At 41.7% G+C, this 21931-nt stretch overlaps 2 protein-coding genes across 16 annotated transcripts in view; one reads left to right on the forward strand and one right to left on the reverse strand.

The window, feature by feature from the left end:
- Positions 1 to 19414, reverse strand: part of ZFYVE26 (zinc finger FYVE-type containing 26) — a 63716-nt gene extending 44302 nt beyond the window's left edge. For 2 of the 4 annotated variants that reach the window (XM_072839039.1, XM_072839042.1), the window contains exons 1-14: positions 19316 to 19414; positions 18555 to 18831; positions 16880 to 16958; positions 12967 to 13056; positions 11301 to 11823; positions 10785 to 10915; positions 10036 to 10200; positions 9817 to 9905; positions 8532 to 8695; positions 6968 to 7171; positions 4810 to 5421; positions 4492 to 4578; positions 1179 to 1247; positions 101 to 252 (exon numbers count right to left, since the gene is read on the reverse strand). In XM_072839039.1, the coding sequence (XP_072695140.1) occupies positions 101 to 252; positions 1179 to 1247; positions 4492 to 4578; positions 4810 to 5421; positions 6968 to 7171; positions 8532 to 8695; positions 9817 to 9905; positions 10036 to 10200; positions 10785 to 10915; positions 11301 to 11823; positions 12967 to 13056; positions 16880 to 16958; positions 18555 to 18748 (2559 nt within the window). In that variant the 5' untranslated portion in view covers positions 18749 to 18831; positions 19316 to 19414. Of the gene's footprint in view, positions 1 to 100; positions 253 to 1178; positions 1248 to 4491; positions 4579 to 4809; positions 5422 to 6967; positions 7172 to 8531; positions 8696 to 9816; positions 9906 to 10035; positions 10201 to 10784; positions 10916 to 11300; positions 11824 to 12966; positions 13057 to 16879; positions 16959 to 18554; positions 18832 to 19096; positions 19235 to 19315 lie in introns of those variants that run through there. The other 2 variants (XM_072839040.1, XM_072839041.1) reach the window with 2 other exon arrangements.
- A 330-nt stretch (positions 19415 to 19744) lies between these two features.
- RAD51B (RAD51 paralog B) overlaps positions 19745 to 21931 on the forward strand; it is a 696371-nt gene continuing 694184 nt past the window's right edge. For 6 of the 12 annotated variants that reach the window (XR_012036808.1, XR_012036807.1, XR_012036809.1 and 3 more), the window contains exon 1: positions 20872 to 20977. Coding sequence is in view for 4 of the 12 variants with exons in the window: in XM_072839043.1 (XP_072695144.1) it covers positions 20972 to 20977 (6 nt within the window). In the remaining 8 variants the exon portion in view is untranslated. Of the gene's footprint in view, positions 19768 to 20855; positions 20978 to 21328; positions 21845 to 21931 lie in introns of those variants that run through there. The other 6 variants (XM_072839046.1, XM_072839049.1, XM_072839048.1 and 3 more) reach the window with 5 other exon arrangements.

The following is a 21931-nucleotide window of genomic DNA, read 5'->3' on the forward strand; positions in this document are numbered from 1 at the left end:
CTCAGTGGGCCCTGGACAGTGACAGGTTGCCTTGGTATTCTTTACTAGCACAAGGCATGGCCTGGGCGGCTAACACCTGCTACGCAGGTACTCCCCTTACCTGGTGGGCTTCTGCAAAGTTCCCCCGGAGGATGCAAGATGCCAGCAGTGACTCAGGTGGGGAGAACATCATGGGGATGAGTGAACTTTGAGATTGGGGCTGCAACTGGCCATCGAGCTCATTCCTTCCAGACACAGCATTCAGACTTCCCTCTATTAGGACGCAAGAATGTGGGGGCCAAGGAAGCAACAGAAATTGAGGAAAGACCATACTGCTCGCACCTCCCACCAAACTCTTATCTTCAAAGTCCTTCTCTAAAAGTTCTGTAAACAGAGCTTCATTTTTTCCTCAATTGAGGGCAAACCTATGCTTTCATTTTTGTATACAAGACTTAAGTATCATTTTTGGGTTTTTCACCTGTTTCCCTCTGTTGATGGGTAACTCAGTTGATGGTGGGACAGCCCTTCCCCTTTTCCCTACTGAAATCTGTTTGTCCATCTGCAGAGCCATCTTTTTTTTTTTTTTCAAATTGAGATATAATTGACATATAACACTGTATTAGTTTTAGGTGTACAACATAATGATTTATGTACATATTGTGAAATGACCACTCCATAAGTTTAGTTAACATCCATCATTTATCACACCTAGTTACAAACTTTTTTTCTTGTGATAGAATTTTAAGACCTATTCTCTTGGCCACTTTCAAATATATAAGACAGAACTGTTAACTACAGTAACACTCTATATCTCCAGGACTTATTTATAACTGGAAGCTTGCATTCTTAGGACCAACCTTCTTGAACCCAGATATGAACTGCTCAGTCCAGGATTTTATTTTTTTTATTTTTTAAATTTTTAATTATTTATGATAGTCACACACACACACACACACAGAGAGAGAGAGAGAGAGAGAGAGAGGCAGAGACATAGGCAGAGGGAGAAGCAGGCTCCATGCACCGGGAGCCCGATGTGGGATTCGATCCCAGGTCTCCAGGATCGCGCCCTGGGCCAAAGGCAGGCGCTAAACCGCTGCGCCACCCAGGGATCCCAGTCCAGGATTTTATATCATGGTGTAGGGCAACTCTATATCAAGGCAAAGATGCTTGAAGTTGGCAACTGGTTGGGACCCCCATACCTGAAGTATTTGTGCTCAGCTCACTACTTGTACTTTCCAGGGATGGATTAGAACTTCTGTCCTGGCCATCTAAAGGTATTCGAAAGAAGAGAGAAAAATCAACCATTAACTTATAGTGTGGAAACTCAGCTTGAAGCCAAGGTCTGGGTATTAAGAGTGAGAGGGTAATGGGTAACTATTACCCTGTTGCTCTTTTCATGGCAAATACAAGTTTCTACAGATCAAAGGCGAAGGGTGGGCCTAATACGGTCCCTGTGCTCATTTGAGTAATAGCAGTTTCCAACCTGTGGGTCTCAGAGCCTCAGGAGCGTTCAAGTTACTTCTAGGAGTCAGCAACCCTGTCTCCTTACTAAGCACTGTCAACATTCTAAAAAAATAAAAGCACAACTCTTATGAGCAGGACACGTAGGGTGCAAAGAGGGCCAAAAAATTTTCTGACTTAGAAAGAGTCCTCATACTTGAAAAAGCAGGGAACCAAGTATAAAAACCAGTCTGGCAAAGACCATGACATTTAAAGCTCTGGAGCAAAGGCTTCTGAACACCTGCTTTCTGAAGTGCTTGGGTTGGTGAATGGAGGCTTGCTATTATTTACTGTGGTCATTTAAGAGAGTTATCAGCCCTGTGCACAGGAGGCTCCTTGGCTCACTAGAAAGAAAGAGATAGTTGAAAAAAAAAAAAAAAAAAAAAAAAAAAGAAAGAGATAGTTGTAGGAAAGAGAAGATGGATTTTGCATTCTTGGGCTGGATGGGTCAAGCAGATACAAACTATTTTGACTCAAACCAATTAAATGAGCAGCTTAAGGCATTAGCAACTCAATCTTGAAATTTCCAGATTTCTTTCACAGTATCCTCCACCCTTCCCAGTATGCACACTTTTCTCATTGCCACTTAGCTAGAACCTACTCGTTCTTCTGAGCTCAGTTCAAGAGTCAACTTTTCCATAACATCCCTTTCCCTAATCTTTGTAGGCTATGCTGATCTCCCCTTTTAAGAGATTTCTTTTGTTTTCAGACAGTGAATACTTCAGTGCAGTTGAAGTTTTTCAAATATATTTTCTTTTTTTTTTTTTTAAATTTTTTAATTTATTTATGATAGTCACACAGAGAGAGAGAGAGAGAGAGGCAGAGACACAGGCAGAGGGAGAAGCAGGCTCCATGCACCGGGAGCCTGACGTGGGATTCGATCCCGGGTCTCCAGGATCGCGCCCTGGGCCAAAGGCAGGCGCCAAACCGCTGCGCCACCCAGGGATCCCTCAAATATATTTTCAATACAGGTAACTTAAGATTCTCTGAAGGCAAGGTCCTGGTTCATGCCTCATTCATTGCCCTTAAGCTACCTAGATAGCACTGTTCAGCACACAGGAAACTCTGAAGAATTTCTTGTCATTTATTTATCAGATTTTTTATTTTAAAGTAATCTCCATACCCAAAATGGGGCTTGAACTCACAACCCTGAGATTAAGAGTCACATGTTCCACTGACTAAGCCAGCCAGGCACTCTTCTCCTGTTACTTATTTAAAAGCCAGCACCAAAGACTATAGTGAAATTTGATTATCCAAAAATGTATAATGCTCATGTATAATGCTCCTGTATTAAACTCCTTAAGAAAAACTCATAATAAAAGTCTAAAAACAAAATAGGAGTTAAGCATCAGTTAAGCGTCTGCCTTCAGGTCAGGTCATGATACCAGGTTCTGGGATCGAGCCCCACACTGGGGCTCCGTGCTCAGCAGGGAGTCTGCTTCTCTCTCTGTCCCTACCCCCAGCTCATACTCTCTCTCTGAAATACATCATTTTTTTAAAGATTGATTGATTGATGAGAGAGAGAGAGAGAGAGAGAGAGAGAGAGGCAGAGACACAGGAGGAGGGAGAAGCAGGCTCCATGCGAGGAGCCTGACGTGGGACTCGATCCCAGGACTCCAGGATCATGCCCCGGGTCAAAGGCAGGCGCTAAACCGCTGAGCCACCCAGGGATCCCCTGAAATAAATAAAATCTTAAAAAAAAAAAAAAGACAAAATAGAGAAAAAACTGTAGCTCATAATGACATGTTTTCCTTAATGTATAAAATACTTCTTAAAATTCAGTAAGTAAACCCAACAGAAAATATGGGCCTCAGATATGAATAATCAGCTAAGAGAAAAATATAAATGGTTAATAAATACATGAAAATACAACTTCAACCCAAAATTAATATTAAAATATTAAATATAAAAACCACTATTATATTAATATTTGTGAAAAAAATGTTAATTGATATTACTCATTTTTGATGGATGCATGTACAAATAGGCATTCATATACAGTTGGTGGGACTATCAATTGGTCATTTTTTTTTTTTTTTTTTAGGGAGCATGAGCAGCGGGAAGGGGGTGGAAGGGTAGGGGTAAAGTTAGAGGGAGAGAAAGAATCTTACACAGGCTCCATGCCCAGAGCAGAGCCTGACTTGGAGCTCCATCTCACAAGCCTAAGATCATGACCTGAGTCAAAATTAAGAGTTGGATGCTTAACTGATGGAGCTACCTAGGGATCCTGGTCTACCTCCTTTTTTTTTTTTTTTTTTTTTTTTAATTTACGATAGTCACACACACACAGAGAGAGAGGCAGAGACATAGGCAGAGGGAGAAGCAGGCTCCATACACCGGGAGCCCGACGTGGGATTCGATCCCGGGTCTCCAGGATCGCGCCCTGAGCCAAAGGCAGGCGCCAAACCGTTGCACCACCCAGGGATCCCGGTCTACCTCCTTTTTAAGCCAATTTGGTAACATCTATATTTTATATCCACAAATCTTTGACCTTGCTATTCTACTGTGAGGGACTTATTTTATGGATATATTCACATATACATGTATGTATACACAGACATATGCACAAGATTGTTTACTACAGCATTGTTTATAATAGTAAAAAACAGGAAACAATTTAAATGTCCACAAAAAGGTATATATAACAATGAAATGTTAAGTAGCCTTTAAATTACAAGAGAAAAAAAGTTCTCAATATAATAGTATAATACATCTATATATATAAAAGAATGTAAGTGAAAAAAGAAAATCATGAGTCTCAATATATACAGTAAATACAGTATGATGCATCTGTGTTGTATATATAAAGTTCAACATATGCTTATATTGCATGGAAAATTTCTGGAAGAAAACTATTAGCAAGGTTACTTTGGGGGAATGGGACTAGAATAATCTTAGATCCCTTGCGTTTGTTTGGACCATGTGTTTTATTTTAAAGAATACTAGACAAGTGGCAGCATACCACTTGCCTGGTACATTGGAATGAGGAGTGGGGAGAGCTTTTTAGAGTACCTGGCCAGCTCTTTCTTGTCCGATGCCTCCGGTGGAGACTCAGGTACCCTGTGGCAACAGGCCGGTATCTTCGGGAAGGCTGCTCCTCTGCAACAGCAAACAATGGGTCACATAGAAGTGTCCAATTCTGACTTGACCTGCCTCCTGGGATAACAGATAGGGGAAGATCTGAACTGGCTCTTAGGTTTCTGACACTGGTTGCTATGGTTATATGCCAGAAGTTAAGGTGTGACTCCTACATAACTCGCTCTCTCCTACATTCCTGGCATTTTTAACCTCCTCACTTCTGGGACCCACCAGCTCTCCGTCTCCTCTCACCTGAGCCTTGGTTGCTTGTTGCCACCTTGTATCTCCACTGGGCCTCAGAGAGAACCTTGGAAAACCGGTGTAGGCGGCTCTGCAGTCCATCTCTGCTTCCTGAGCAGCTCTGGCCTTCTAGCAGCTTTGGCTTCTCAGGGGGATCGTGGCTGGTGAGTTTATCCAGCTGCTCCTGGAGAAGCCTGAGGAAGGCCCCTATCGCAAATTCATCAGCTAGGAACCCGCTGATACCACTAGTAAAGTGCTTTAGGTCCAAAAAGCTGTGGCCATGGGGCCCTGGGGAACTGTTTTTTGGATCTGTCTTCAGACAGCTTGGGACTATATTAGGAAGGCTGCTGGGGACTCCCTGGCAACCCTGTTCTGATTTCCTCTCAGGTTGTTCTATGTGCTGAGGGCTCTCTGATGGTGACCTCAACACCAAAAAGCCCCTCCCCTCGACATCATCATCTTCAGCATAGTCCTTGGGCAGGTGAGGCTCTGGGTGAAGATCGGCAGACGTGATGAGGAGCAATGAGAAGATGTTTTCTAGAAGTTCCAGGCACAAAGAGTCAGGAATACTGAACAGATACTGTTGACATCTGGCTAGGTATGTTGAAAAGAGATCTGAAGCACCTAAAGAAGCACATATAAGAGGTCAGAGAAAGAGAAGAGAGAAAATGCAAACATTATATACTTGCCAGACTCAAACATTCTCTTGATTTTAACTCATTTATTTTTAATGACTAAGGGAAGCAGTTATAGTCAGAAGAATAAGAGACTATTCAGCCATGTCTTTTCATGATTTGCAGAAAGATTTTGCTACCTTAATTAAGAGTATAGCTTACTGAACACTCATTATTTTGTTTTTGCTTTTAAGTATTATCCCTCGTTTCTGATAAGCACTTCAGTACCTGGAATGAAGGCAGTATAGAGACTCCTTATTTCTCAATTATGTTTTCATTCACTCATCATGAGCTACCTAGATTTTTCAAGAAATACTCACTGGTCAGAAATGACCATGCTGGGATGCCTGGGTAGCTTGTGGTTGAACGTCTGCCTTTGGCTCAGGGTGTGATCCCGGGATCCTGGGATTGAGTCCCGCACTGGGCTCCCTTTAGGGAGCCTGCTTCTCCCTCTGCCTATGTCTCTGCCTTTCTCATGAATAACTAAATAAAATCTTAAAAGAAAAAAAAGACTATGCTCACAGGTGAAGGTCTATTCCAAAGCCACATGAGAGAGATAAACTGACCACTAGTCATGGAAAGCAAGTTGAGGAATTTTAAGTGATTAAGAAAAAAAGAAAAGAGGATAAAACATGACATTCTTTCAGAATGTAAGTTGTAACCCAGGACATTGACTTAGAGAGCTACATTAAAAAAAAAAAAGAACAGAAAAATAATCGAGAGTGTGCTCCATTTGAAGGATAAGTATTCTTTCTTAAAATTTAGTTTATATATCTCATATATATGTTATATATCATATATATCATATATATCATATATATATATATATATATATATATATATATAAATGCTCCATTTGGAAGGGTAAATACTGTTTCTTTAAAACTTAGTTTATAGGGCAGCCTGGGTGGCTCAGCAGTTTAGCGCCGCCTTCAGCCCAGGGTGTGATCCTGGAGTCCTGGGATTGAGTCTCATGTCGGGCTTGTTGCATGGAGCCTGCTTCTCCCTCTGCCTGTGTCTCTGCCTCTCTCTCTCTCTGGGTCTCTCATGAATAAATAAATAAAATCTTAAAAAACAAAAACAAAAAACTTAGTTTATATATCATATAAATATAATTATATAATATATAATTATAAAATATAATTATATATCATATAAATATAATTAAATAACTAGTTTATATTATCTTATATATATAATGCAAATTACATACCTAAGTACAAACAGGAGTGTTATGTGAAATGTTATTTTCATTGCGGGTTGTAGTTAAAAAAGAAGCATTTAGAAAATACCGCACTAAGGGATCAGACTCCATTAGAACTTAGGCAAATCACTTGTCTTCTCCATGTCCTTTTGATTCATGGAGGCTGATAAATGGATGAAATTATGCCCGGGCATAAGAAAACCAAGGCCACCTCCCAATTCCATGAAGAACTCACTGGGATAGGCTGTTACCAGCTTACATCTGGGATAGGTGGTAGAGAGAAGTATTGTACCTGGGGAGGAGAGAGAATCATTTGCTGGCTCTGCAGCCATGGCCAGGTCCTCTGAAGCTCTGTCTCTGCATTCCTGGCACTGGGAGTGCTGGTGTGAGTTCACACAGAGGGCATAAATGGCATACTTCATGGCACAGAAGCTCTGGTAGAGTGTCAGGTTCTGACACCGGCTCAGGTGCTCTGGGACTAGGGCTTCAGCTGAATCTGAATTATAGAGAAACAGGCAGAACTTCAGAGCCAGGTCTCTCAGACAGGGCTACAAGCATGGCCAAAGCAAAGACCTACTGCTCTTTAGGCTCAGATTCTCACACTTCCTCCTTGTTGTCAGTTTGGCCTGCACAGGGCCTGGGCCCCTCCTCCACTCAACACCAACATGCAGCCCCTGTTTTCTATTCCCACCCACCTCCCCTCTACGTGGCTGTTCACTATAGCCCTCATGGCTATTTAACAAGGCTTTCCCTTATGTTTCTTAAAATACCAGTTTGCCTTTTCAAAAAAAATTAAAATGTCAAGTTAATGTTTAGTCTACCTTTTTGTACTTGTATGTGAAAAAAGAGTGTTCTAGTTCCTTTAGGAAATTTGGTAAACAGATTGCCTACTTTTCCTAAAAAAATAAATAGAATGTAGAAAACTGGTTTTCCAGTTAGCAGTAGGTTCTTTTAAAAAGTAAATCAGGGCAGCCCTGGTGGCGCAGCGGTTTAGCACCGCCTGCAGCCTGGGGTGTGATCCTGGGGACCTGGGATCGAGTCCCATGTCGGGCTCCCTGCATGGAGCCTGCTTCTCCCTCTGCCTGTGTCTCTGCCTCTCTCTCTCTGTGTCTATGAATAAATAAATAAAATCTTTAAAAAAAATAACAATAAAACGTAAATCAAAGCAGTATCTATGTTGAGAAACATCTACTGCCATAAGGAAACATTTATTTCTCTCAAAGCTAAGTGTCCCTGGTCTGTGTTCTGGCTTTGTTATGATGTGTTTTTGACACCAAAAAGAGCTTGTTTTTTTTTTTTTTTTTTTTTTTAATTTTTTTAAATTTTTTTATTTTTATTTTTTTTAAAAACAGCTTGTTAATGTGGAGCTCAGTTTTAAGCAGAGATCCAAGGTTAAAACCAGGCTTTGTTATTATTTTAGGCAAGTATTTTTTTCTAAACTTATTTATTCAATAGATTATGCAGAAGAGATGGGAGGGAAAGGAAGCACAGAATGTGCTAGGAGGAAGTTTATGAAGCATGGAAAATACTGCCCATAACAAATGCTATAAACTCAGAGGGCAGGTCCTAATTCTGCTTCATTGGGGTGAAGGTATATGAATGGTTCCTGAGAAGGTTCCATGAGGACAAAGGTTCCTATGGGACTGTTCTCGTAGGATTTCCCATACCTCACCAAGAAAGGAGAACAGTGTCCCTACATCCCATAATCTGACTGGGGCAAACGGTGCTAATCTAGTAGGCACCTGCTTGACCACCCATCTTGACAGATCATTTCTAGATAAATCTTATGCTGAGATAAACTGGTGCAGGACTGTCCTAAGACGAAAGCTTGCCCAAGTCATTCCTTGCCAACTCACCATGGTCCTGCTGGGGGTCCTTGGCTGGCACCATCTGTAAGAGCTTGAGAACATCTTCCTCCCTGAGGGCTGGAAGGTTGGTAAGGTGATGGAGAGAGTAGAGCACAGAGTGGCTGTCTCCACCATGTAAATGACACAAGAGATCTCTCTTTGGTATAGGGTCACTGAAAGGCAAAATAGAGAGGTAGGAAAGAGAGAGAGTTTATTTTTTATTTATTTTTTATTTTTTTAAAGATTTATTTATTTATTCATTCAGAGAGAACGAGAGAGAGGCAGAGACACAGGCAGAGGGAGAAGCAGGCTCCATGCAGGAAGCCCGACATGGGACTTGATCCCGGGTCTCCAGGATCACACCCCGGGCTCCAGGCGGTGCTAAACTGCTGCGCCACCGGGGCTGCCCGAGAGAGAGTTTATATTAGTGCTCTGAAAAATCCATCTTTATTCCCGCTTGCTCTTTCTCTCTGGCCCATGACACCACAGGTTTCACTTCCCTCAACATTAAATTCTAGTTGGTCTAGGACACAGCAGAGCTTTTGTTTACCATCAGAAAGTACATCCATCAAGTCACCTCTACTTGTCTAGAAAGGACCTAGAAAGGGCCTAAAGATCAGGTTTCCCAATTTCCATACTCTTCCCAGCTAAGAGCTGACCCAAGGTTCTCTGCTTTGCTTTGAGTAAGGGCCCCCCACTACTTGCCCCTCTGCCTACTCTACTTTAGGAAGTGCTGGTGAAGTGGATGAAGAACAAACCAAGAACCTGGATCTCAGAAAAATCTAAGGCTAAATTATCAGGGAAGCACAGCCTTGTACACAATGCGAGAGGCAGTTGTTGATTAAATGTGTGATCCAGGATAACACAGGCCTAAGAATGTGGGCCACATCTACTAGCTATATCACTTTAGCCATGTTATTTAACTCCTCTGGGCTTAAGTTGTCCTACCTTTACACTTAGAACAAGATCGGGATGTATCTCACAGAATGATTGTGAGGCTTAAGTGAAATCACCTACTGAAAGGGCTTAAAGCAATGTCTGGCAGATAGAAAGTGCTCAGGAAATGTGAACTTTTGCTTCATTCCTCACTGTCATCCTCAAATTATCCTCTAGTTATAACCTTATGGCTATGGTAATAATTAATTGTTCCTTTCCTGGTTTAACAGTCGGAATGATCAGTCAATGCTGTCAATTCAAACATAAATGTGGAAGGAACCTGAAATGGTACATGTGCAGAGCATGGGGTCAAGTCCATCCAACAGTGGGGAAGGGGGCTGGCTGGACAGGACTATACCTGCTCTGTTGTACACACCACTCCAGGACCTCCAGGTGAGCCCACAGCCCATCACAGGCATCCCTGAGGAGCTTGTCACAGCCTTGGTCCTGTGTTGATATGGGAGAAGAAAGAGACACTGACTAAGGCACCCGGGGTCAGAGGCTGTAACCCACTTCAGGACCCTGTATTCTGCCTCAATTCGAAGCCCCATAGCTCACGCTGCAGAGTGAGAGTTACCTGGGCCCTGTGGAGTGTCTGGAGCAGCCTCCTGGCTGATGCTAGGCTCTGGCAGTGTGTCCAGCCCAGGAGCACAAGCAGTCGACTGAGAGGCCTAAATTCTCTGTCTAGTAGGCAGCCAAGACTTGGGAAGTCTTCTTCCTTCAGCAGTGCTAGTGCTGTTACCTATAAGCCAATGGAAGCTGATGTAGGCGGTTACCTGCTGCTTTTTAAGTAGCGTAGGAAGCTTTATGGTAAAGCAGGGAGAGGTCAGACAATGACAGAATTGGCCAGTTGAGTACAAACACTAGACTGTAAGCCCTCTGAAGGCAGGGACTGACTTGTTACAACCCCAGCTCCTAGCACAGTACATGGCACACAGGAAGAGGTTAATAAATATTTGTTGAATTAAACTAAAGCTCAGTTGTGGTCCGGAAGGAGGTTAGAATAATTCAAGTCCCCTGTCAGCTAGGCAACATATTGCTGCCACCATCTTTTCTTCCTCATACCTTCTAGAAAGCTTGTATGTATGAACATCTTAGTTCCCACCAAAGGGTGAATATAAAACGAATGCAGTTCTAATTATGAATGGTACTAGTTCTCAGAGCCTCCCTTCCCCTGGGACTTTGTGATGGACACACCAAATGACTCACCACTAATTAGACTGCTTTATGTTGGGAGAGAACAAGTGGGAGAGAAATGAGAAATGGAAAAGCCTACAGAAAATCCCTGGGTCCTTCTGTGATGGAGAATGAGTAAGTTTGACTTACCAGGATCTGCTCAAGGAAGTGCTTGCTGTTGCTCAGGCAGTAGAAATAGGCTGATTTCCAAGCCTGGGTTGGGTCAGGATTGGAGAACAGGGCTAGCATTGCCTGCTCAGGATCTAGATGATCAGGGGACACTAAAAAAATTAAACCACACAAGGTTACTGGGGAATAGGGAGCTCTTCCTTCCTAAGCTAAAGCCCATTCAAAAAACCAACAGATGTAAGAGTTCACTCTTCTAAAAACTTAAGCCAGGCTTCCTACACTTTTATCTTAAAGACACTTTTACTTCTCTCATTAGTTTCTGAAAAGGTCTTTCTAGGTATTGCTATTACTTTATGTTTTCCATCATTCAATCTTGGACTACAAACTCTACTTTTACAAAAGAACACTTTACTATTTTTGCTTAGCCTCTCCACTAGATTTCCTGAGCAACTTGGAAGGCACCAGTTTAGAGGAACTTCAGAGGCTGGGTACAGTGGAATTACCAAAATGCAAGAAGCAGCAGCAAAGAGCACACACCTTTTCCCGAGGGTATGGCCTTCACTGACTTTTCTGTGGCTTTCTCTGCATAGGTATGGCCGTAAAGGGATACCAGGCTCTGTCCGGCCTTGTGTAGCAGGCAGCTGAGCACCTGCTCCTCCTGCAGGGGACTCCCCTCAGCCCTGCAGACTTCCAAGAGTTCCTCACACAGGAGACGTAACTTGACCCCAAGTGGCTCTGCAGGGCAATGCAGACTCCGCAGGGCTCTGTAGATGGCATCTACTATACCAGTGGGCCCAGCAGCAGGGCCCTGCACAGCTTCAAGTGCCCTTCGAATGAGGTCCACCAGTGCCTTCTGCAGAGACCAGCCATAGAGGCCAGTACCGTCGTCCTCTTGGAGTAGGAGCTCCAGTAGGGCCTGTGCTGGCTGGGGAGCCTGCCTCAGAAGATCCCAGAGCACAGAGACAGCTTCTGAGCTGAGTCGAGGGGTCCAGCTCTCCCGCCTCTGATTTCCATCAAGCATAGGGCCTCTTGTATCTTGAGCTAAGGCCTCATATAATTCCTAAACAGAGGATGAAGCAAGGGATTCATGGTGAGCATGTCTAGGATGTTATCATTCATATGCCTTGATGTTTTCCTCTTTTCAGTGTGTATATAATAGGAGCAGTAGCAAACACTTTGTAATAGTTACTTTGTGCTGAGTCCTTTACATAGAAAAATCAAGTTAAATTAATCCTTACGACAACCTTAAGAGGAAGATGCTAATATTATCCTCATTTTACAAATGAAGAGATGGAGGCAAAGAGAGAGCTCAACTGCCTAGGGGTTCCATCTTTGAGGTATAGCCCATTCCTCATCCTTAAAAACCTTCCCAGATACCTTCAACCCACATAACTCTCTTTCTTTACTGGGCTTTCAAAGTACTCAAAATTCGTACCATCTGGTTTAGTCCATAATTGTGGCATGTGTGTATTAGTCTTTTCTTCCCCAACTAGGTGGTAAGCCGGTGAAGGCAAGAACTTCTATAGCCTATAATTTGTTTGCATGGTTAGTGTAGAGGGAGAAAGCAGGATGGGGAAGTAGGTGATTTCCCATGCTTTAGCATCATGATCATGGACAATGCTCAGGGATGCTTCTTCATTAACTGCCTCCAAGGTGGTCACAGGGTCATGATTCCTTGACCTATACAAATGAAAAGTTCCTATCCTAAATCCTACTGTTAATATGTTTTTAATTAGCTGGTGGTCAGGTCATGAAGAAAATCTGTACCAGCCCTCAGGCCACACATTAGGCACTTAAGTATAGATATGGCTAAGACTTAGTTTGAATCTGTCCCCAGAAGGTTATTGTGAGAATTATCACATTCAATGCACCTGTTATAGAAGAGGTATTCAACAAATACCATTTCCTTTCTCCCTTTATACTCCCTATGATCTAGTGGTGAAAAATTCAAATACCAACTTTAAATCTAAGTTATATATTTATTTTACATGGAATGAAAAAAACTCCTTTAATCCCCAGTTATACTTAGTACTTCCAGACAATCCAACTCTAAGGATTCTAAAATCAGGATGCTTTATTATAATTCTGAACTCTCCTTTAGAAGGACCTCTACCAACCTGGTCTTGGCCAATGTCATCAGTTACAAGCTGGGCTTGTTGAGGGACTATAACCCTCAGCAGATGGCTCCCAAGCCCTCTCTCACCTTGAAGATGTCCTCTGGAATGTCACATTGGAAGTCTTCTGATAATAACAGAAACTCAAGCTTTCTCCGAAAAACACTTGGGAGTAATTTCTAGAAAAATCGTAAGAAAGAAGCATAAAGATTAGAAATACGCTTTACTTAACAAATAATAAGCAAATATTTCTCTCCAGTTAGTCTTATTTCTGCTGTTTCTCTAAGATAAAGTACTTTTAACCCTGGATATGTTTGAGACACTTTTCTTCTTTTTAAAAAAGGATTTGTTATTTGAGAGAGAGAGTGCGCACAAGGGGGAGGAGGGGCAGAGGCAGAGATCTTGAAGCAGACTCTGCTGAGTGCAAAACCTGGCTCGATCTCATAACCCGTTAGATCATTACCTGACCTGAAACCAAGAGTTGGATACCGAACTGACTGTGCCACCCCAGGCATCTTGAGATACTTTTCTTTATAAACAAAAACAGCTAAACTTGGATGTATATCCCTCTTAAATACTAATATTTAAATCCCACATGGATAAGCCTCAAATTCCTAGGTTTGTTCATTTCATGTGACTTCTCTGTCACACGAAGTCTTTTTTCCAAGAATCTCCCTTGCAGTGTCCAAACACCCAGTTATGAGTAAGCCTGGGAGGGTACCACCCACTTGATCCTCTTTTGGTCCAAACCTTGGTTTTTTGGTATTCACTATAAGTTGGAAAATGAAAGAGGAAGGGACCTAATGTTTATTAAACACTATGTGCCAGATACTGTGTGCCATGTTTCAACACATTTGAAAAATTTTGTTTAATCTCTAAAGCAAACAAACCTGTACCTTGAACATATATTTTATTAAAAATGAAATGGTTAGGAATTATTTTCCAATTATTTCAAGCATGAAAAAGAAAAAGTGATCTCACCAAATATTTGTTAGTGAGACATACCATCAGAGGAAACTGATATATGAAGGAAAGAACTCTGGACTCTTCTTGGACCTGCTTGTTTCACAATAACTTGCCTTTACCTAGTTCTTAAAACTAAAATTATAGTTTCTCCTTCTCCAGACGCAAATATAAATAAGAGTAAAATCTAGGACAAATCCTAACAAACACTGCTTTATTTTTTCTTTACTTATTTTTTTTTCTTTACTTATTTTTTAAGTAGGCTCCACACCCAGTGTAGAGCCCAACATGGGGCTTAAACTCACGACTCTGAGATCAAGACCTGAGGTGAGATCAAGAGTCCAATGCTTAAGTGACTGAGTCACCCAGGTACCCCAACAATGTTTTAAATTATAGACACCTGTAAATCACATGGCTGATTAAAGGTTCCAGGAGTTATATTTTATTTTAAGGTCTCCTATCTCAAGCAAGAAGCATCTGCAAGACTGTGGGGGGAGGGGCGCGGTTTAGAACACAAGATCACACTTTCTCTATTCTCACTGTATCAGAGACTAACATGATCTAGTGTGTATTTGGTGCAAAATCCTATTTCTTTTTATCATGTCCTTCCTTAATGCACTTATGCCACCTGAATGCTTACATAATGCTTGCGATTAGAAGTCAGTGGAGAAAATTCATGCTGGAAGGCTAAAAGTTAACTGTTTCTATTGAAGACTAAGAGGAAGGAATAGATAAGATGTCCAGACAGCAGGTGCCTGATAAAGAACAAAGTCTGGTTAAGACATCAGGACTTTAATCTAGAATCTTAAAGATTCCTTAGTTTATAATTCTGTTACTAGTGAAATTGCTTTATGCACATGCAGGGTCATAAATGACTGCATCCCAAATGCATAGTTTTCTAAAATGTTTTTTCATGTAGCAGAGTATGATATCCCTCCATGTCACCGAAAGTTTATTTACCACATAATTTTAATAGTGGCATGGTATTTTACAAATAGATTAGCCAGTCCAGTACTGTGGACATAGGAGTTGTTTCCAGCTTTCCTTTATTAGAAGCAGTGCGGCAGTGAACATCTCTGCAGTTAAATCTTTGCACACATGCTTCCACTTGTAGAGATAAATCACTGCAAGATAAAAAGGCAGAAGGCAAAGTGGATGAAGAAAAGGGAAAATGAAATCACTGTTTCAACTAATAATTAAAAAGGAAGTTTTTAGCAGAAGGTGGGAGACTGGAAAAGAAGAGGCAGCCAAGTCCCCTACAAGATGAAGGTCACTCAGGATAGCGACTGGCCTTGTGGAACTACTCTAAGTCCTTGTAAGAATTGTAATCTTAGTCCTTGTAAGAGTTAAATCACTGAGGTCCTTGCTTAAAGTTTAAAACATTCCCACAACTGTTTAAATAACTGAGGCACTGAAGCCTTAAGACCAAATGGTCTTGGATATTGGGAAAAATAGGAACAATTCTTAGTTTGCGCAAAGGAGCCACCAAAGTGAAATCAACCACCTGGTCTGGTTGAGCAACTATGCAGAAAATAAGCAACAGAGCAGCCATGAATGGGGCGCCTGGGTGGCTCACTTGGTTAAGCATCTGACTCTTAATTTAAGCTCAGGTGATGATCTCAGGGTTGTGAGATCAAGCCCTGGGACTGGCTCCATGTGGAGCCTGCTTAGGATTCTCTTTTTCCCTCTCTCTGCCTCCCCTATCTTCCCCACACATCTCTAAAATAAATAAATAAATCTTAAAAAGAAAAAGCAGACATGAATTAGGCAAATACCCTTCAGTGAGGGGAAAGCTCATCTGGTTTGACAAGTTCCATGTTTGGACTAGACAGATTTTTAGTCAATAACAATAGACACTTTTTCTTTTCTTCTCTGAAGACATTTTAAATATTCTAATTCCCTTTTAGATCTGAAACTATAGCCAATTCAATCATCTTGGGGTCAGTTATTTTTAAATTTTGCTTCTCTCTCTTCTCTTGCTAGTCATTTCTTGGTCTTTTTTTTTTTTTAGACACTAGCAAAAACCTGCATATGAGATACATTTAGATTAGTAATTTCTGTTATTTTTTTAACAGCTGTGTGAAGAAGTGTCAGGCAAAACTGGAACTGAAGGCAAAATTAACTCTGATGACAGAAGGGGAGTAAAGAAAATTAGGCTGAATTATAGATACTTACAAAACAGAATTTATGGTTTCTTTCTTTTAAGTGCCACCTCAAATAATGTGGAGGTGGAAAAACCAGTAGACTGGGGACTTCAAGTCAGAAGATCTTGGTTCCAGCCCTAGTTCTTCCAACTAACTTTATGGTGTGTCCCTGGGCCAGTTACTTCTCTTCTGGGTCAGAGGTTCCTCACTTAAATCTTCAAGTCTGAGGCTTAATACAAAACTGTCTCAGAGAAATTCCTCTAATGGGTATCAACTTCTGATAAGTATCACATACTTTTAAAAAGGCTTTTAATGGCAGCCTTAAAAAAAAAAAAGCACTTTGTTATAAGCTTTTCACTATTAATTTGCTCACTTTTTTTTTCACTCTGTTTTTATATCTGGTAACTTTTAGTTTAATTCATGTGGATTATTAAATTATTAATCAATGAGATTTAAATCTATCAGTATTCACTGCACTGAACTAATTAAAATGAGATTTTTGGAAGAACAGCAAGGTTTCAATTCAGCCCATTCTTCATTACTTATTATATTGCGTTCAGTATTATGAGGTTCATACTTTATTTGCTGTCTTGTCACTTTCACTTAGTTTTGCAAAGTTCTGTTCAGGCATAAGATTCACAATGGTATTTAACATGATATCATCTCAGATGGTTTTATACGCTAATGTATGTTAGCAAATTAATGAGTAAATTTAGGTAAGGAGACAACAATAAAAATTTAAGCCATTCTCACCCTTGATACTGAAAGGGGAATATGACAAACCTCATAATAAAGGAAGTAAGAGATGAAAAGGAAATGTTATAACTACTTCCAAGTTTTTCTCAGTCTTGGCCTCAGGAAAACATCTATGTAATATAAATATAAACCTGTTTACCTTTTCCTGGGAGAACCATTTTTCCAGTACAAGAAACCAGACCCAGGCTAATCTTTGAGGATTGATGTCCTGTCCACATCTGAAAAACGTAAAAAGAAAGAATTTCTAAACAAAGAGTTTCTACTGATCTTTACTCTTTTGTGATCCAAGACTTGGATTTCACTGCTTAGTTTGTTTTAAACCTAACCAGGCAAGACATTGTCCTAACGAGAAATTTTTAAATGTATGTGATAGATCAATAAAACCAGAACAGAGCTAGCAGCTTTCATTAAGAAAAAAAAAAAAAAAAAAGGAAAAAAGTCTTACTCCACCTCCCTATCTATTATTTTTAAACAAAATAACATCCATAGAAAACCATAAAAGCAAGGCTCCCTGAAGTATATTCTTGAAAAGAGAAACTGGATCAAGTGGCTTTATTTATTTATTTATTTATTGAATCAAGTGGTTTTAAAGAACAAAAATACTTTATAAGACTTTATTTTTAAATCTATGCTAAAAACAGGGTTATGGAATTCATAAGGCTTTCTTTGAAGTTAGTAATTTAGACAAACTGGCTAGAACCCAAATATAAGGGGAAAAAAATAAAGAGAAAAAAGAATCACCTAAGTCTCTACTCTGTATGTACTAAAACAATATAGCTGCCAAAGTAAGGTAAAGTGAGGGAGAGACTAAATAGCACCTTTAATTATCATATCACTAGCTGTTAATAGCATTGCCAGAAGAGCTTCATTAAAAATTCAGATAGAGAACAGTGGTTGCCAAGGTACAAAGAGGGGTCAAATACAAAGAGGTATTCCCAGGGAGTGAGGGACTTCTTTTGTGGCAAGGAAGAGTCCTGTATCTTGGTTTTACTGGTAGTTACATGATTCTGTACCTGGATAAAATTGCATAGAACTACACACATACTAACAGATCCACATTAATAAAGTGGAGTGTAAACTGAATAAGGTCTGTAGTCTAGTCAACAGAAATGTACCCATGTCAATTTCCTGACTTTGACATTGTACAATAGGTATATAAGATACCACAATTGGGGGAAGCTAGGTAAAGGGTACTCTTTTTTTTTTTTTTGCACTTTTTGTGAATGTAAAACTTATGTAACTTTTAATATAATATTTATATAATTATTTCACAATAAAGCTTTCAGTGAATTAACTTCCAGTTCTTTTTAAAGCTGTAATATGGGGCAGCCCGGGTGGCTCAGCGGTTTAGCGCTGCCTTCAGCCCAGGGCCTGATCCTGGAGTCCAGGGATCGAGTCCCACCTCGGGCTTCCTGCATGGAGCCTGCTTCTCCCTCTGCCTGGGCTCACGAATAATGAATAAATAAATAAAATCTTAAAAAAAAAAGTTGTAATATCTTCAATTGCATAGGCAAGAAGAGAGCAGGGTTTGCTTTTCTGGAGGCAAAGAAAATGCTTTTCAATGCAGTTCCACCATCTACTTTAAAGATAATAATCAAGAAATGGTGGTTTCAGGCACTCTACTGGCCAGGCTTAAATGTAGTAGATGATAATTCAAAACCAATACTGATTAAGTAGTAAATATGTATGAGACAGGCAAATTTTCAGAGCATAGGTGAAATACACTCTGAGAATTCTTCAGAGCATAGGTGAGGGCCCAAATATTGGCCTGGTCTTCCGCCCTGTGACTGCTGGAATGAAGAGACATCCCTTACCTTAGCTGATCTGGACACACCACCAGCGCCTGAAGTATATCTTCCACCTTTTTTGGGATATCCCCCTGTGCCTCGTGTAGTTGAGGTACACATGCCTGAGCCAGCTCCCATTCTCCTCTGCGAAGGCACTCACAGAAAAACCCAAAAAGTTGCTTCTGAGAAGCAATTTCCTCTTTTCCAAATGGATGATGCATTTTCCCAGCACAGAGTGCAGGGAGATAAAAAGAGATGAATTACGCAGAACACATTGTCAATTTTCTCATTCGTGGAGCACCTCCTAGAAACAATACACACCACAGTGAGGAGAAACGGAAGGAACCATAATTAGAGAAACTAGTAACTACCAGCCCGGCTGGGAAAAGCGGGACTTACTTCCCTAATTATCGTTTTAAGTTTAACTTGACGTGTTACTTTTTGAGAAGTTCCACCTTTCCCCCAAGGGGTGGATCCCATCCCTCTACACGCACCCAGGATTTAACCTTAATGATCGTTTTAGCTCGTGGTGCAGACCCATGAGTCCACTTTCATATTCCCCACTTAACTTTACGCCCATTCCGACTCCAAATCCCCAGGTGGTCGCCTCCTCAGGGATGAGAAATTCAGTAGGAACCTCCCTAGTTTGCACCCTCTCTTAAGGCAGACGAGTGAAGATCAGAAGAGTCTGTGTCCGAGCTAGATGACCGTGGGGATTGGGGCTGACGGACGCTCCCTACAGAGGTCGTGGAGAGCGCCCCCGCTTCCTCTAGCGCGGCTTCACTCACCCGCACCCGGTACCCAAAGCAATAGGGCTTCCAGCGCAGCCATGTTTGAGCCGAGTCAGGTGATAGATCCCATTCGGGAGGTTGCCCGACGGCGGGGTGGGGGTGGGGCGATGACAGCCGCTACTCCTATTGGCCAATAGAGAGACGATGCAAATAAGGCGCCATATTTGTTTGTGTCACGTGATGCGAGCTCTTCGGAAGAGAGAACGCTAGGACCCAGTAAATCAGCTACCCAGCTAGTGAGGATGGTTCCTCTCAGTTTTGACCCCACACCCCCGCTCGACACCTTGTTTTGCTTTCGGCGGAGCAGGTGGCAGGAATATCAGTGTTCCTTGATTTTCTTTTTTTTTTTTTTTTTCCTCTTCTCTTTTTTAATTCCCCAGCATTTGAAGTCAGCTTTTACCAAGTGCTAGCCAGTAACAGTGTTTTGCCAGGCCTTGGGGGATACGAGAGTAAGGAAATCTGGATCCTCCTCCTTTGTTCTTCTGCTTGGGCTCTCTTATAATCCCAGAATCCTACGTCCTGAATTCCCATTTTCTGCCTAATTCTACTAATTTATTTGCTTGTTTACCTAACAATTGTTCGTTGAACGGGGTGCTGGGCCCTACTTTATAGGTTGAATAGGTTGCGGACCCTGTCCTCAAGGAGCTCACGGTCCTCTGAGAAGTGCAGGCTAGTAATTAGGAGAAGGCAGGCTAAACTATAAGATAGTGTGCACCGCAGGGATGAGAGCAAAGAATGAGCAAAAATAATAGTGTAGATAACAATAATAATAATATATTACTATAATAATATAATCAATAGTGATTCTAGTTTTTGCAAATATGTTACCTGAATCTGAGTCTTAAAGCAACAGTTTACTAAGCTTCCTTATCACAGCTGCTTTTACACAGAAACTTCTGTTTGGTTTCCTTCATGATCTTAAACTACAGACTCTTACATCGCCCCATTATGTGTTTTCAATTTGAGCAATTAAGCATTTCCCAAACTATTTCCCACCAAAGTGTGGTTAAAACAGCAAATCAGGGGCGCCTGGGTGGCTCAGCGGTTAAGGGTCTGCCTTGGGCTTAGGTCATGATCCTGGGGTCCTGGGATAGAGTCCCGCGTTGGTCTCCCTGGTCAGGGGGAAGCCTCCTTCTCCCTCTGCCCCTCTTCCTATGAGCGCGCTGTCTCATATGAATAAATAAAATCCTAAAAAGAACAGAAAAAAGCAAAGACAAAACCAAGTCCTCTTTCAGAACCTTCTACCATTGGGGGATTCTTTATTCCCTGAGAACTAACATGTCTCTTTGGTCCATTACACGTTTCTTAAATGTAGTGACAAAAGAAAGAAAAGAGACCATTCCAAGCCTGGCTTCATTCTCTCATAGCTGATGATCCTCTACGGGATTTTGATCATCACTGTATTGAGACACTATCCGAAACTCATCCACCGATTATAATGTGAACTACAATTCCCAGCAAGCAGTGGAGCCCACCCGGGACTCTTCCTGCCTCTGATTGGATGTTCCTCCAGGGGGACGACCCAATCAGCGTTTGAGTTGTTGCTTTGCGGCGCTTTCCGCGGGGAACCGTGAGGGGTGGGGGAAACTTTGAAAGTTGGATGCTGCAGACCCGGTACTGGAAAGTTTCGCGTGGGGGGCGTTTGTGGGGGAAATGGGGGTACGCTCATTATTTCCTGCTCCTTCTTTGGGCCCCTCTTTGTGTTATGGATTTCAGGATAGCCGAGAATCTCTCTTTGGTCCAGTACATTCCTCCTTAGGCCTATACGCATCTTAACAGGAACCCTGCCGCGAGTCTGGGGGCTTCTGGCCTTCTTTTGTGGGGGATGCTGGGACACTGCTCCTTGTTGGAAAAAGTTCTTTTTAGGGGATTCTAGGTGACCTTTTGGCCTCTTGATGCCCACCTCCCCTCTGCCATTTGCGGGCTGCTTGGGTCTCGGCAGGGGAGCCCGTCATTAAGGGGAGTCTGGGGTCCGCTCGCCTTCTGGTGGTGTTGAAGAAGACGTGGTTAAAGCGAGGAACCTGGAGTTTGATCTCTGGATTCGAAAGCGGACTCAACCATTTGCTAGCTGATAGAATTTGTACAAGTTTTTCAGCTCAATGTCTCAGTATCCTTAGTCTGAAAAAGGAGGTTAAAATATCTGGTGGGAGCTCTTGAAACAGTACTTGGCACATAATAAGAGGTCAATAAGTATGAGCTATTATTGTTACTTGGCAGTTTTCATTGAACCTCTTACGTGAGGATTTTTGTTGAGGAGGGAAGGTTCCAGTCTTCAGGATAGAGCATCTTCCCTCGCCCCTGTTTACATGTGCAGGCATGCGCACGCGCACACACACAGCAGGCATTGAAGTCTGGTGGGAAAAAAAATAAAAAAACACGAGCTGTGACGATACGTTCATAAGGGTATCCAATAAATACGTGCAAAATATGATGAGAGCCAAGAGTGGAGAGGAAGAGTGAGCTGGCTGGCGGCAGGCTTCGTGGAGAAGAGTCAGAGTCAGGGAGTCGGGGCTGACTGACCATTGTGTATGTAACCTAGTAACTTATTGCCCCTGGAGAGCAGATGAGTGAGGCGGCACATGATGTGTTGCTGGCTGAATTGGTAGAGTTAAT

This window comes from Canis lupus, chromosome 9, assembly GCF_048164855.1.
Source record: "Canis lupus baileyi chromosome 9, mCanLup2.hap1, whole genome shotgun sequence".
Classification (NCBI taxonomy): Eukaryota; Metazoa; Chordata; class Mammalia; order Carnivora; family Canidae; genus Canis; species Canis lupus.